This window comes from Mauremys mutica, chromosome 7, assembly GCF_020497125.1.
Source record: "Mauremys mutica isolate MM-2020 ecotype Southern chromosome 7, ASM2049712v1, whole genome shotgun sequence".
NCBI classification, from domain to species: domain Eukaryota; kingdom Metazoa; phylum Chordata; order Testudines; family Geoemydidae; genus Mauremys; species Mauremys mutica.
In genome coordinates, this window is record NC_059078.1 from 37,549,957 (window position 1) to 37,567,097 (window position 17,141).

General features: G+C 39.5%; 1 protein-coding gene across 2 annotated transcripts in view; it reads left to right on the forward strand.

Moving 5' to 3' along the window:
- The window catches only part of RAF1 (Raf-1 proto-oncogene, serine/threonine kinase), a 108,383-nt gene that overhangs the window by 79,395 nt on the left and 11,847 nt on the right, over positions 1–17,141 (forward strand). For both annotated transcript variants that reach the window (XM_045023307.1, XM_045023306.1), the window contains 4 exons: positions 5,341–5,425; positions 6,537–6,713; positions 8,907–8,953; positions 11,727–11,845. In XM_045023307.1, coding sequence (XP_044879242.1) covers positions 5,341–5,425; positions 6,537–6,713; positions 8,907–8,953; positions 11,727–11,845 — 428 coding nt within the window. The remainder of the gene's footprint in view (positions 1–5,340; positions 5,426–6,536; positions 6,714–8,906; positions 8,954–11,726; positions 11,846–17,141) is intronic.

Here is a 17,141-nt window from a genome sequence, read left to right on the forward strand (position 1 = left end):
CTGGTTGCTTCCAAGTCCATTGGTTAGAATGTTCCCATTAGTAGAAGTTCATAGTCCAGAGGCTTGAGCAGGAATGAGGCTGGAGCAGGATAGAGGCAAAATTGAGGTGTTTCCAGGGCCTTTTATATCTTCTGCCCTGTGGAGGGAATCCCATTTTTCTTACTGTGGAAAATTACAGTAATGAGATGGTGTTTGGAGTCACATGGGCAAGTTATATGTCCATGCATAATTTACATTGTCACAGCAGGAAATCATTACCTATACCAGGGGTAGGCAACCTATGGCACGCATGCCAAAGTTGGCACACGAGCTGATTTTCAGTGGCACTCACACTGCCTGGGTCCTGGCCACCGGTCCAGGGGGCTCTGCATTTTAATTTAATTTTAAATGAAGCTTCTTAAACATTTTAAAAACCTTTTTTACTTTATTCAACAATAGTTTAGTTATATATTATAGACTTATAGAAAGAGACCTTCTAAAAACATTAAAATGTATTACTGGCATGCGAAACCTTAAATTAGAGTGAATAAATGAAGACTCGGCACACCACTTCTGAAAGGCTGCCGACCCCTGACCTATACCCCAGACAGAAGGTTTACAGGACAGTCCATTCAGTGTATATGGGTTTCTCCCATGGTCCATTGTCAGTTAAGTGTTTCTTGATGAGCCACTTAATTTGAATAGTCCCTCCAAGATGTGCAGGCTAAATACCTTGTGGACGTTACCCCAGGAGCAAACATTTGAAATCCAGGTATAGAGCTAATTCTTATAACTTCAAATACAAAAATATGTGCATACAGATAGCATAATCATAACCAGCAAATCATAACCTTTTCATAGATATCTTACATGCCACATTTTGTACAAGGTTTGTTGCAAATATGTAACAGTGGTTGCAACAGTTATCTATATGGTCATATTTTAGTCAGATAACATCACACCACTTCAAGCCAGAGGGACAGGAGAGGGGGTGAGATCTAGTTTAGGCCCAACATTTAGATAGACCATAGTTCCAGCACCTATGCCTCACTCCCACATTCCCCTCCCGCTTCCCTATTCCACCCCCTCTTCCTTCTCCACTGCCTCTTCCCCATAGCTCCTCACCCCCCCCTTATTTCCTCCCCTCCTTACCCAGCCCTACACAGGCACTCACTGTTGCACAAAAAACAAGAAGGCGCCCATACAAAGAAGGGGAGCATGACTGGCATTAGGACCCAGGAGGCAGCATTCAGCTGCAGAGTCAGCAGAACCAAAATGCAGCCTCCTTCAGCTGGGCAGCTCTGCGCTTGCAGAAGTGAGCAGGGGTGGGTGTGGAGGGCAGTGGCACATAACCCCATGTGTCCTCTTATGTCTTACCTCTGTTTGGGGAGGCAGTCCCCCCCCAAACTGTGCCCCTGGTCGTCTCCTCCCCCACATCCTCCTGCAGGCGCAGCTTCCCTTTCATTTTCTGCAAGGAAGCACAGGAATTCTGTGGGTGGGGAAGGGCAGTTCCTGCGGTCGCACAGTCCACAGAATTTCCCCAGGAGTAGTGAAGTTGGTAAATTCCAGCATATGCTTTATAGGTACTGTAAAACACCACATCAAGTTTAAACTGTCAAAAATAAAGTAATGTGTATGCACACACAACAGCCACTCGTTCGTGACCACTTAACAGTTCCATCTCTCACTTAGCGAACTTCCTGGTTTTGTTCCCTCCCCTTTCCATTTACAAATTCATCACTATTTAGAGAGAATTTTTCCATCATATTGGTCCATTTTTTGGGTAAGTATTGTAGATTTCTCTGCAGATTTTTTGTTTACTTTGAGAATAAATTTAACTTTGATTCTCTTATTTTCCCTTGCTGACTTCTGAGAGGTGAGTGCAAAAGTCAGAATATGGATTCTGTTAGTTTAGAAATTCAGCAATTCTTTTAGAAGTGATGCAAGTCATTTGTATTTAGTAGCTACCAAAGTAAGGAATCAAGTCTACCATAACTACACCTCTACCTGATATAATGTGACCTGATATAACACGGGTTTGCATACAACATGGTAAAGCTGATACGCTGCTCTGAGCAGCGTGTTAAGGGTGGGCCGAGGGTCAGGGGCTCCCCCCCCCCCAGGGTCTAGGAGGCAGGAGCTGGAGGGGGGGAATTTTGGGTGCCCCGCAATCCCAGAGTGGCCTAGGGGATTAGCGGGGGGCCGGGAGCAGCCTTCTCCGCTTCCCTCACCCTGGGGAGAAGGCTTGGGGGAAGGGATCCCCCCCCCCACTCACCGGCAGCGGCGGAAGCAGAGCAGCCCGGCCCTAGCATGCGGCGCTCTGCTTCCTGCCGTGGGTGAGTGTGGGACCTCTTCCCCCTCCCCCTCTCCTCCAGCGACACGGCTGGGGCTGGGGCCACATCGCTCTACTTCCTGCCGCAGGTGAGTGCAGAAGGGTGTCCTTTCCTTGCACTCAGCAGCAGCAGGAAGCAGAGCAGCCCAGCCCTAGCCCACTCTACTCCTCCAGCTCCCAGACGCGGCGCTCCGCTTCCTGCCGCAGGTGAGTACCGGGGGCATCCTTTCCCCAACCTCCCCGCACTCACTGGCGGCGGGAAGTGGAGCGCCGCATCTGGGAGGTGGCGGAGTGGAGTGGGCTGGGGCCACGTTGCTCCGCTTCCCACCGCTGCCGGTGAGTGCCTGTCGGGGGCGGGGGGGCATAGGTAGTGGTCAGAGCAGTCAGGGGACAGGGAGCAGGGGGGTTGGATAGGGGGCGGGGTCCTGGGGGTGATTAGAAACAGGGGTCTCTGGAGGGGGCAGTCAGGGAACAAGGAATGGGGGGGGCAAAGCAAGTTCGATATAACGTGGTCTCACCTATAACACAGTGAGATTTTTTGTCTCCCAAGGACCGCGTTATATCGGGGTAGAGGTGTACTTGAGGAGAACATCAGGAGGGAGAAAGCAACATCTTGAAAGCTTCCATGTTTGACTAAATACATAGTGGTAAAATCTTCTGTCACCTATTTTCCTTCCTCCTTTATCACTTTTCTCTTCCACCCCCTTTTTTCTACTTTTATATCTATATTAAAGGTGGCATTTTCCCCACAGAAATAGGAATAGATTTAGGAGCAAGAGTGGATAAATGTTATGATAAAAGGGCTCCATTGTGAAGCCATGTTATAGATCTGAACTGCAACTGTTAGTGATAGAATAATGGATGCCCTGTTTTTAGGTGTGTGTGTGTGAGAGAGAGAGAGGAGGGCAGAGGAAAAAGGGGGTTAGTTGGAGGCTCCAAAAGCCTCCATTGGGATTCTTTACAAAAAAGCTGTGGTAGGAAGATATTGGTAGATATTGCTGCGGTACTGTAGCTAATTAAAAAAATACATGAGTTAAGTAGAGAAGTTGTTCAGCCAACACATGAATTACTTTTCTTGTGTTATATCCATGGGTGGCGGGTATCGTAGGCAGGGATAGGCTGTGCCTTCCCAAACAGCCCTGCGTTGCCCTGCCCATGCTCTGCTCCCAACCCAGGCCCCCTCCTGTGGTTCCCAGAGTGATCTGCCTTGGGGGCTGGCTGGCTGGCCTGCCTCCTATAGTGAGGAGTCAGGGCGGCTGGGGCCGTGCTCCCCGGAGCACCGGTGCTGGCTGCCAGGAGCACTGGGGCCGGGAACACTGTTGCCTGGCTGCCCTGAGCAGCAGGTTGGGAGCGCTGCTGGCCAGAGCACCTGGGGGCAGATGGGGAGGGAGGCAGGGCCTTGGGTACAAGGGGAGGATCTGGGGGCTAGCCTCCCCCAACAGCTGGGTCACCAGCCACCCATGGTTGTATCCCTTTCTTTCTTTCTTTCTAGATTGAAGGCTCCTCAAACCAGCGAGACTCTTCATATATGTTTGTATAGCACTTTGCAGAATAGAGCCCCAATCCCGGGTGGGGCCTCTGGTCATTACAATAATACAAATGATGATGATTTAAAATAACATACAAAACATGAAAAATACTATTAATATCCATTTCTATGTATGGAACACCTGCTGGGTAGCTAAAAGGGACTTTTCCTCAAAGAACCCGTCAGAACTTTTGGAGATCAATCTTTTTCTAAAGGCAAGAAAGACCATCTTGGAAAAATCATTAATTTGCCATTATAATTGCAGATAAGCCTGTGCATGTTAGGGCTTTGTTTAATGTAGGTGGTTTGGCAATGTTAAACAGGAGTAAAGTTAAAATTGTGTGAGATGCTATAAACAGGCCTATCATCAAGCAGGTCCTTAGGTTTACTTATGTACAGATTAGTCCAGCCAGCTTCCCTGCAGTTCTGTTTGGCAAGGAGAATACAACCATTCTCACCCTCATGAGGCCCTGCCAATACAAGATTATTCCCTCCAGCCATATTCTAAAGTGCAATGTCCAGTCTAATGTTAAATGAGTGTAACTTTCACTACTTCCCTGGAGGGACTGATGGTCCCTGTTTTAAAATTTTCTCCTTACATTCATTTGCTCAGCTTCATACCATTATTGTTGTACTTTGTTAAATCATATTCCTCTCCCTCTTTGTAATATAATTATAAAGAGCTGACACTGGATACCAGTCCTCCCATACATAAACTAAATTGCTGCTTAACTTTGGTCTTTGTTTATATTCCTGCAGCAGGTGCAGAATCCAAAGCAGATGCTCACATTCAAGTTAATTTGAATTCACTTTTCAAGTGATACTTTGCAATATGCTGTATCAAATGGTTAAAGAATTGATGCACTATTACGCTTCCTTTGCCACTAACTGTAATTCAAACATTAAAATCATGGTTTATTCTGCTGTTCTCTAGACATTAATTTTGAGGGAATGAAAGTCTAATTCTATTAATTTAATAGATAATTTTTCTGTACTAAAAATGGGAAGAGGGAAGAGAAATGAGAATTTGGGTTCCTGATGGAAATCTGTTGAATACAGTGGATACAGTGCTTGAAACAAAGTGCTGAGGATGCATTTCTCCCCAAATAGCTTTTATTTAGAAAAACAACTTAATTGTTTCCCCCTAGGTTAATAACTAAGAGGTTTATACCTTCAGATTTCTGTATGTTGCAGAGTGGCCTTTGTTTAATATCACACATGTGGTCCCATCAGCCAGTTACTAGCCATTTAATAATGAAAAACCCTTTTCAAGTAGTTAGAAAAATGATTGATCTTTTATTTGGGGTTACATGATACCATCTCCACCAAATGAATTGTATGAAAATACAAAAGTCTGTTTTGTTTGTGGACCTCCCGGTGTACAAATTACCAAAGATGTATTGTGCAGAAATTTCAGAATTTTTAAGTGTAGAGGTGATAATGCTCCTCTAAAAGACTGTAACAGTGTTGTTGGTAACCTTTATGTTAAATGTATTTGCAGGAGATGTAGCAGTGAAGATATTAAAGGTTGTAAATCCAACCCCAGAACAGTTTCAGGCCTTCAGAAATGAAGTGGCTGTATTAAGGTGAGCTGATAACATGGATTTGCATAATTTTGCATTTACTAATTTTAATGCATTTTTGACCCTTCCAAAAGTGAATATCACAGGTTGACTGAATTTTCTGTATAGTAAGTGGTACAGTGTTACCTGCTATGGACTGTAAATTTACTGTCTTTCAAAGTGCCACCGTATCACATGGTGCAGGATAATAGAAGTACTGATCAGTTTTGAGACCTTTATAATTTTTAATACCTCATTCATTATCCATTGAATTCTTTTTTCTAAGCTAAATAGTATTAACATTTGTAATCCCTTGCCATAATTTTGTTGCCATTCTCTGGAACTCTTGAATCTCATCACTTTTAGGTAAGGTGATGGATACTGGACAGAATATTTGAGATTAAGGTGTGCCTTTTTATTATAACATCGTAGTATTTTCTGTACTTTTAAAATCCATTCCCTAGTCAACTCAGGAAACCTCTTTGCTTTAATTACTGCCTATGCACTGTCCAGTAATTAAGAGCTATTTTATGTGTATGAGAATAGCTTTTTTTGCCTTCATTTAATTATTTTACACTACACAAGTTAAATTTCTGTCGTCATGCTGCATAATGCTCCACTGTATTTAAATCTGTCATTTTTTCATGTCTCCATAGTCTTTTCTGTGAACCAGGACAATTTAATGTCATCTGCAAACTGCAGCTGGACCTTTTGATACATTTCAGTTAACTTTTCCAAAGTACTTTAACATAGAAGAGAGGGATAATTTGCCTTTATGGAAGCTGTAGTATTTTGATTCTGCCATGTTATACTTAAGTATTATATTAATCTGTCTTTACTTGGACTCTGAAATAATCTTGAAACTAAGAAGAAACATTTTAAAGTTAATAATTGGTTGTTCTTTTAAAAAAAAAAAAACATGCCTGCTAACTTTCCTGTTTTTCAGAGGTAACTGTGATATGTTGTTTTCTAAAAATAACATCTTGCACACATGCATCCACATGCTCCTCAAATAATTTTGTAAACTCTAGATCTAAATACTTGGATGTCTCCTTAGGCAAGAATACATTTCAGGGAACTTTACAAATGTTTAAAAGAAGATGTTTGTTCTTTTCCTTTCCACTTCTTCCATTAGGAAGACCCGACATGTTAATATTTTGCTGTTCATGGGCTACATGACTAAAGACAATCTGGCTATTGTTACGCAGTGGTGCGAAGGGAGCAGTCTGTATAAGCACCTGCATGTACAAGAGACCAAGTTCCAAATGTTCCAGCTCATTGATATTGCCCGACAGACAGCACAAGGAATGGAGTGAGTAGGATTAGAAATTGTCTATTCTGGTCTGCCGATCTTCTTCAGGAGCAACTAATACATACAAGAAACATTGTCCTAATGTATAATATCTATTAACATGGTACCAAACCTTCAAAGAGTTACAGTAGAACCTCAGAGTTACGAACAGTTCGGGAATGGAGGTTGTTCGTAACTCTGAACAAAACATTATGGTGGTTCTTTCAAAAGTTTTCAGCTGAACATTGACTTAATACAGATTTGAAACTTTACTATGTAGAAGAAAAATGCCGCTTTCCCTTTATTTTTTTGAGTAATTTACGTTTAACACAATACTGTACTGTATTTGCTCTTTTTTTGGGTCACTGCTGCTTGATTGTGTACTTCCAATTCCAAATGAAGGGGGTGTGGTTGACTGGTCAGTTTGTAACTCTGAGGCTCTACTGTATACAAATTATTAGGGAAGATAATGTTGACTGGGGACTGAAAGTCTGAATAACATTTCTAAAATTTTAATGTTTCAGAGCTTCTTAAAAATACAATTAAAAATCCTTCTGGTCATATCATTTTAAAATGTACATTTTTTATTATACACAAAATTGGAGAAAAATAGTATGTGATCATGTAATCAAAGACAGTATCCTAATGCATATGCACAAGATGATTGAATTAAGGTTGCATGGGAAATCTTAATTCTGGCATTTCCTAATGTTTGAGTGCCCGATTCTGCAAATTTAGTATTTTTCTAATGTAGGGTTTTTTTTTGTAATTTCCAAGGCTTTTAAAAAAGTGAACTGAAAAAATAAAGTCCACCATGTGGCATTATATTGATACGCGTGCATATTCTCAGCAGTGGTAGAACTTTTAGATCTACCACTCAGACCTCTGCCACTTGAGCTAATGGAGTAACTAGTAGCAGTAATAGGTTCTTCTCTATGTGCACCAGCACAAGAGGAGGTGGAGCATAGCCTTTGCCATGGGGTTTCACAGATATTTTCTGACACCAAATGAAATTGTTTCTAGTAGTCAGAGACTCTTCTACCCCATCCCCTCAAGCCTGTGGCTGTCCTGTCTCTGCCCCACCCCAGTCCATTCTGTTTGCCTAACCAGTCCACACTTCTCATGTTTCTCATCCCAGTATGCTTACCCAGCCAGTCCTAGTCTCCCTGTGTGGGTTCTATCGAAAATCAAATCCATTTTTCTATATATATAGAAAAGTACCTTAAACTAGTAATCCTTTATGTAATAAAAATTAACAAGTTAATTTGATTTTAAAAACAAAGTGAAGTATATTTTCAGTTTTTGCTAGGCATATACTTGTAAATTTTGGCTCAGAATAAATTTTAAAACCAAATTGTAAGCAACTAAAATAATATAGAAAAGCCCTGCAGTTTCTTATATATTTACAGTGGTGCCAGTATGCCTTTATAATTATCTGTCAGCATGGATTGCAGGAAGACTACTAAGTCTAAAAATTCTTGACAATGCTACGTGAGATTTAGATAATCTTTTCTTTCTTGCTCTTAAATCTGAGACACAAGATAACACTGTCATACAGCCTTTCAGAGATGGGGGCAGTTCAAATATTGCACACATTGCTAATTACAAACCTTCTGAAAATGTTTGTTTTGCTTCCCAGAGAAAAAGCTAGAAGATATAGTTTAACCTTTAGTTTACTGGCAGACAATTTTAAGCTGATTTCAACCTCACTAGTGTAATTTTGGGTTGATGTAGGTTAATGGAATGCAATATTAGGTAAAGATAATTTTACATTAGTGGTGAGTTGCATTCCTTTCTATGGCTGTTCTAAAAGAAAAGATACTGACCAATTCATGTGGAAAGGAATGACACAGTTCTTATAGTATTTTCTCATTATTGAAGGCAAATGTTGATACATAAACAGCAAATGGAGCATAAGCATAAAAATAGCTTTATGAAGGACCTAGAGAAATGATGGTTATTTTCTCTTTTTAGTCTTGTGGACTGGTAAAATTAAATACACACTATCAAGCCAAAGGGCAGTTAGCACCAAGTTTTAAGCTTAGAACAAGTTGAACTGTGGCCCTAAAACACTTAGTGGTAAAATTTTATAATTTATTCAGGTAGCTTTTGTAAAAAAAAATTTATTTAGACTAATTTTGGTTTGCCAAATTAATATGTATGAATAAATAAATAATAGATATATTTTTAAAAACATTTTTTTTCTTTTCACAGCTATTTACATGCAAAGAATATCATCCACAGAGACATGAAATCAAATAGTATCCTTTCTCTAATTAGTCAAATTTCCTTTAACTATTTAAATTGGTATCAGACTGATGACTAAATATAAATACTGTGAAGGTCTTTTTGTGAAGTTGAAACATCCTAGTTAAAATTACAACAATTTAAAAACAAAACAAAATTGGTCTCTTTAGTGATCAAAAGGAAGTCCTTCCCCAGCAAGGTAAAGATGTATGGAATATATATTTATACACTTACTCTTTCTTACCTGTGTTCATATGCAATCTTGGGATGCAAACCTGACCTATTTTAATCTAATTGACTGACTTCCAATATATCCCTAGCTTCAAAAGATTATTTAGGACAGAAATTAGACTCTTCTTTTGATTACTTTCATATGGGATTAGATGACCAAAAACACAAAAAAGATGAAAACTTTTGGTGGAAACTGAGCCAAAAATCTTCTTGATTCTAAAATTGGGAAGGGAAAATGTATAATGAACTTGACTAATATGTTCCTAGCAGCATACCTATTGAATAATTCATACTGAATAAAGATTCTGCACTTTCCTTTTGCATGTCACTTTTATTTTCTTGATATGTGAGGCTTATGTGTAGGTAATTTTAAAAAAGTCTATTCTAGGAGCTCAGTTTATGAACTGAATATATGGCAAGTCTCTGGTTTATGAACTTTAAGCAAGTCTCTGGCTTTGAAACTACCAAGCAGAATGTTGATTGAAATTGGCAAAATAACAAACTGAAACATGCCTCAGCAGAATGTGTGGAGGGGGACTGTTTTCTTAAGGGGCAGAATTTCTACAAAAATAACTTCAGTTGTTCAGTAAACAAATGAGTGTTCATGTTTTCAGTGAGGATGAAAGACTAATCATTTTAAGTGTAAAATTGCTGTTGATACATTTATAATCACAACTATCTTTTATATCATTAACTTATTTGTCTGCTTTTCCCCTCAAGTTCACTAGATAGCATAAGAAGAGTAAGGAATATCTCTTTGACACATCTATAGAATCTTTCAGAATATTAGATTTTTTCAATTAATTATTGAATTAGATTTTGAAGTGTTTTTTTCCTTCTGGAACAATACCACTACTAAAGGACATATTGGAGCTGATAATGATGGGGGTATACTGTATAAGGCTTATATCCCATGCTACAAACTGTAGAGCTCCCAATTGAGTGACATTCCTAAATTAAGCCTCTTGGTGCACACCCCCAACAATGAGCACCAGATAGATACATTTAATTTGGTTTCTGTTTCCAGTGATAAATGCTTCCACTTATTTTGAATTCTGTGATAAACGGTGAGCTTTATTCATCTACTTAGGTATATACGCAGATACAGACAAAAACTGTTGTGAGAGTTATGATCTAAACTTAGCTATGGTAGAAGTGAAAGCCTAGTTACTCCAGGGGGAATTCTGTGCCACTGTGTGTGCATAATTAATGAGCCACACATTTTTTTGCACAGAAAAAAGCTTCTACTGGAAAGTTGCTGCAATTTCACCTTTTGCACACCAGAAGGTGCTGTGGCACTAGAGCAGAGCAGCTGCTCCCAGCCAGCTGGGGAAGAGAGAGAGCCTGCCTTCTTCGTAGAGCCTATCGGGCTAGGTCAGGAGACAGGCTATGGGGAGACAGTGTGCATGGGGCTGCTGGGTGGTCAGACGAGCTCATAAGGGCTACTGGGGGAGGACAGACTGAGGCGGGCTGAATGGGAGTGGAGGTGCAGGGTCACATGGTGATGGGGGAGGGAGTACAGGGCCACATAGGGATGGGGGTGGCTGAGCGGAAGCACAGAGACACATGGGGATGGGGGAGGGAGTGTCTGGGGGTGAAGGGACACGTGGACAAGGGGGTGCAAGGACACATGGGGATGGGGGGAGTGCGTGTCTGAGTGGGGGTGGAGGGACACGTGGACGGGGCAGATGTCTGACTGAACGGGAGAGACTAGGGGTCAGTCATGGTCTGCATGGGGGAAGCTCCCTAACAATCCCTCCCTGCCCCCACCCCCCCAAAAAAAACCCCAACAACCACCTGTTCCATACTTTTCCCACCCAAACCCAACAACCCTCCAAGTTCACACTCAGGCTCGTTCTCAGCAATTACTTCCCTCTCCCATAGCTCCTCTGTTACCCCTGACTCCCCCAAGCCTTTGCACTGCTCCTGAGGGGTGTGGGAAATATGGTTCTGTATTGTAGTTTAAATGAATTATTACTCCAAGTTCTGTATTAATATGAGTAGTAAGGAATCTATTTGTCAAAAAACATTTCCTGAATCTTTTTTGTTGTCTGTATTGTTACAGACATACTTGCTGAAATAAATGACCAAAAATAATTGAAACAGGTGCGATTATATAGTGTTATTTTGACAAATAAAATATGCAGAATTTTTCAGAATTTGAAAATATTGTCCACAGAAATTTTAATTTTTTGGCACAGAATTCCCCCAGGAGTAGCTAGTACACTAAAAAATAATACTGAGCTGTCTCATAGTTATTCCAGCCTCTCTGCTAAAATATTTGCATTTTCCTATGTTAGTGTAGGTGTAATAAATATGAATAAAATGAAAGGGGAGTGATTTGGGATTATATTTATCTCAAAACTAGGAAAATGTTTTTAACTACCACCTATTGAGGTCATGCATGAAGTGAATCAGATCAAATACAGAAACTGAGCAAAACTCTTTGCACACTGACTGGTATATGAGAAAAAAATAAACCATTTTGTAAAGGTGATAGAAAATCCAGTCTGATTTACACAAATTTTCTTCAGAAGTTCCTTAACAACCTTTTAGATATATTTCTTCATGAAGGCCTCACAGTGAAAATAGGAGATTTTGGTCTGGCAACAGTAAAATCCAGATGGAGTGGATCTCAGCAGGTGGAGCAGCCGTCTGGTTCAATCCTCTGGATGGTAAGAAAAATACTTGATGATTTTTTAAATTCTGCCTCATTTGTGTGCAAATTCAAATTGTTTTCTTAATGGGAGAATACTGTGGTTCAAACTGTTTTGACAAAGCAATATTAAAATTCTTATTAATTATATTTTGCTTTGGTTAATTAATTAATTGCCTAATCAAAGGTACTTTGTTGGTCCAAAGTATGTAAGTTTCTTTGGGTACTTGATCTCCTAATCCATGGAGATGTGGGTGTCACGTGTTTCCTTGTTTTTGGTGCTCACTTCTGAGAGTGGTTTACCAGCATAAAGTAATGCTGCTGTCAGTTCTGCAAGTGTCATTTTTTAAAGATGGTTTTGATAGGACAGCAAAATATTTGCTTTACCTAAAGGTTTGAAAGTGTCAGAATTCTTTATAACTTGTTTGGCATTTTGCTTGTATTGTGCTTCAAAATAAATATATATATTTTAAATAATCCATTCTGGCACATCAGGCTCCAGTAAGCTTCAGCCATTGCCATATAACACAAAAGTTAATTAATCTAATTTTTAGAAAATATGCTGATTATTAAAATTATTAATTTTTGTTCCCTGGTGTGATGGGATTTTTTAAAATGTCGAGTGTTGCTGGATTAGTATTTTATTGTGTTTCTGTAAAGCCCATGTAGGGATTTTGTTGGCACTATTTTAAAAATATCATTCTAGGTGACTTAGAGCAAATGAGTGTCTTTACCTTTCAGTCAACTCGTAAGGAATACCCTGTGCTACTATATAGATAATTCTTTTTATAAAGCTACTCATGGGCAATCCCTGTTGCTAATATACATACTTGCATATTCTTGTAATGTATATCCCTGCTGCATACATTCAATATAGTAGACTTGGCAGGGCATGAGAATTTTTTTGTTTCCCGACTCAGCATCTGTGAAGTATATTTGTTTTTACTTTTTATTAAATTGGAAATATTTTTTTCCTGAATCACTTGGAGGGAGTAACACATGTATAACTTACTGTACCTTTGAAAGTGGGTCTCACTGTGGGGGAAATAGTCACATGTGTCCTCCTTTGATGCTCTATTTACTACTTAAATGCATTTTGCTAATACATCTGTTTTAGTTTCCCCCATTTGATTTTGCAAAGAAGTTGTAAGGTGCTGTGTAAAGGATATGATATTGCCCCCAACACATGGTGGTGATTTCATTACTGGATCAAACAGAGTGAAGTGAGAGAGGGTGCGTGCTTATTAATGTACACATCTTGAATAATAGCAAGAGAGAAATAGAAATAATAGTAAAGTGAATTGCTTTTTATCTAAATATTCTATCTCAAATATGAAATTACCTATTTACACAGTTCCTATGTTCAGTTATATTGATCAGTTCAGTTAATTCTGATTCATGGCTCTAGCCATTTTCTTACCGTTTCCAATGTTTGCTACTTGTATATACTGCTTTCTAACAAACTGAAACCAATAAATGATATTTTTTTTAAAAAGGAATTGCAATTCCTGTTAGCTCTATGGACCAAAACTACCCTGGTGTCAATAGCTGATATATAAGAGGACACTTGTAGCATATATTGACAGAAGAGGGTATAGTTAACACTATTTAGGAATCTCATGCTTCTATTAAGAGTCCTGTCTGTAAAACTGGGATATAGAATAGAATAGAATAGAATATAAAAGAAATTTTTCTTTTATACAAGCAAGAGTAACAATACCTTATAAAGTGTTTCTCTACCATTAAATGCCAGTTCTAAGGAAATACAGACTAAGAAGTATTAAATTTGAAACTTACAAGTAAGGAACAGAAATTAAGGCTTCCTCTCTATCCTTTTCACACCCTGTTGTTCATAGAAATTTCACCCCACACACCGATGGTCCCCTTCTTTACCTAGGCATAATGCAACAAGTCATCATATCCCCACCCTTGCTTTTGTGGCTTGCATCAGCTGCTAAATGTTATTTGAGCATAGGATTTTGTTACCACTTTGGCATAATGCTTGCGGCATGTTCACTGCTTGCAATGGGCTGGAAAAATTGGACTCCTGTTGAAGATGGATGTAAGTTTACTTAAGTGTTACATAACTTTGTTCTTGGCTAATGGCAGAACATGCAATATCAGGCAGCTGGACATAGACTACTTTAAAACTGCATACTATATAATCATGCAATCCATATGTAACAAACAAAATGAATGTGAATTCAGATAACTGCAGTTTAGCCATGAAAAGCGTCAGCTGCCTTTTGGCCCTGATCTTGCAATCCCCCTACTCATTCAAGCAGTCCTTACTCATGAAAAAATATTCTCTACATTAATTCAGTGGCGATACTTGTTTAAGGACTGATCATCTGAGTAACGCTTTGCAGAGTTGGGCCCTTTACAGTCTAGTGATTGCATAGTTTCACACTTCCTTAAACTTAGAAAACATGTGCTCTGGATTTTGTATTCAACTGTACAGTTTAGGTTTTTGTATGTTCTTGGTATATCTTGTGTATTTCAGTCAACCAAAACTGTAAGATTGTGAAGATAGAGAGTTCTCCCTTTCTTTAAGTAGTTTTTAATAAGTAGAGTGCTGTATTGGTATCAAATTTACAAATAAAATATAAATTAATTTTACTAGACAGTTATTGCTCTGACATTGGAAAGCTCATGTGCTATGATTGTTCATTTTGAATGAGGATTTTCAGCTACATCACGACTTCAAGATAGCACAGTTTTACCTTCTCTGAGATTATAGTCCAATACTTTATGGGTTGCTATATTTCAACGTTCCTTGCAAAGCTGAACTCTTACTAGGCTATAATGTTTTGACAGTTAATTAACTCCTTTTCTGTCTTTTTTTTTTTTTTTAAATTCATGTCCAGGATTATCATGCCCTATATTAATTTTAATGCTAAATACATATTTTTGTAGCATCAAAAACTTGACTAAAGAGCCCTAAATAATTGGGTACTACAATGATGAGCACTATAGAAAACCAATAGAATATGGCTGAACATTTAGGATTGACAATTTTTGGCAATTAGAGTTTTAACTTTAATGATAAAAGAGCAAGGATTATATGAAGTTTTCTTTAGCATCTGGCGTTCAGCTGATACCTGTTTTCTCATAAACATTTCAATTTTTTAAATCGATAGGTTTAAATTAGTTTTAGGAAATACAAATATTACACAAAAGAAAGGAGGAGTAAAGCTTTTATGAAGCATTGAATTTTTGGTACAATTTCCTGTTGGCTTTTGTTTTAGATTATTTGTATACTTATCTTCCATAAACAAATCTTAGCCAAGCATCCTTGTATTCTTAACAAACATTTCCTGGTTTTTCTCAGAACACAAATATAGAGTAACAATGAAGACTGCCAGCCCATATTAACACCAAGAGCATACGTTTAAAGTAACACTTGCAGGTAGTCTAATACTAAAATTCGGGACTGTTAAAATATGTTAATTAAAATATTTAAAATTCAATAAATAATCTTTGAGTTAAATTATGCCCATGCAGTGTGAATCTTTCAGCATTGTTTTAGAACATAATCTGGAAAATGATACTGACCAATCTTTTTTCATTGTGAAAACTGAGTGAAGGTTTAAAAAACAAACAAACAAAAAGAATATAAATGATGAAAGTGAAATACTCTTTTAAAATGTTTCAAATTAATACTCTGAGGTGTCAGGTAAGAAACTTTGTTGTGTGTTTTTCAAATTCCTTTTTACCTGATAATGGACATTTATGATTAAAGGACCACTGCAGTTATTATATTTAGTGCTCTTAGGAACTCTGTTTGATTTGACGTATTTGACATGTTGTTCCAGTGCGATTTATTTTGCTAGATTTCACTTTACGAAGGAAAGACGTAAAACTGAATTTCTAACACTGGCAAAAGTGAAACTTTAAGACTGTTGTCTGAAATTTTCCTTTCAATTTGGCTTAGACTTTACATAACACCAACAAAGTAAATTTTCTAAACTTTCCTATAGGACTTAGATTAAATTCAGATATCTATTCTGATGATTTTATGTCAGAATCGGTAAGTTATAGTCTGACAAATTCTCAGCCAGGAATCATTACTTGCAACTCTCTTGCAGGAGCTGAAAAGGTTTCCGTTATGCATAAAGGGCCTGATTTAGGGTTCGATCCTGCTCCTGTTGATAGCAGTGGAAGTGGGAACAAGGCCTTTACTGAGATTTTATTGTTGCTGTCATAACTACAATTTTCTGTTTTAATTAGCACACTTTGTTCATTTACTCTGAAAGGAAAGAAAATACTTGCCTGTGATTTGAGTGGCAAAAGACTAAATGCTTCAGTTTCTGCCTATATATTCCAAATAACCCACACTTAGAAACTGAAATAATGTAGAAGGAACACTTGATTTTGAAAAAAAAAATTCTCTGCAACTGTAGAGGAATTCACAAGGATGAGTCTGGCTTCTCAGACTTTATGAAGTGGGGCCAAGATTTGGGCAGTTCCTAGTTCTTATTTTAGGCTGTTTACAGATTCAGGAAGACAGCACTATATTGATGGATTTGGTTCACACTTGGAACATTATCTTCGTAACCATGAGGGATAGAAACATGAAAGCTTAGGTTATTCAGCAATTTCTGATAAGTCCTTATTAGCAACTAGCTCAGGGGTGGGCAAACTTTCTGGCCTGATGGCCACATCTGGAAATAGAAATTGTATGGCAGGCCATGAATGCTCACAAAATAGGGTTTGGGGTGTGTCAGGGGGTGCGGGCTCTGGGGTGGGGCCAGAAATGAGGAGTTCGGGATGCAGGAGGGGGCTCCGGGCTGGGGGTTGGCAGAGTGAGGGCTCCATCTGGAGGGGTGGGACTGGGGATGAGGGGTTTGGGGTGCAGGAGGGTGCTCTGGGCTGGGATCAAGGGGTTCAGAGGGTAGGAGTGGGATCGGGGGTTGAGGTGCAGGGAGAGGCTCAGGGCTGCAGACTCTGGGCAGCGCTTACCTCAAGCGGCTCCTGGAAGCAGTGGCATGTCCCTTCTCTGGCTCCTACGCAAGGTGTGTTCCAGCAGCTCTACATGCTGCCCTGTCTGCAGGCACCGCCACTGCAGCTCCCATTGGCTGCGGTTTCAATGGGAGCTGCAGGGGCGGTGCTTGGGGTGGGGCAGCATGCAGAGTGGTGGCCCCTGGCTGCCCCTACGCATATGAGCTGGAGGGGGCGCCATGCCGCTGCTTCTGGGAGCAGTGTGGCATGGTCCGTGACCCTGCTTCCCAGCTGGAACACCAGAGCAGGGCAAGCCCCAGACTCCACTCCCCAGCGGACACTCGAGGGTCGGATTAAAACGGCTGGCGGGCTGT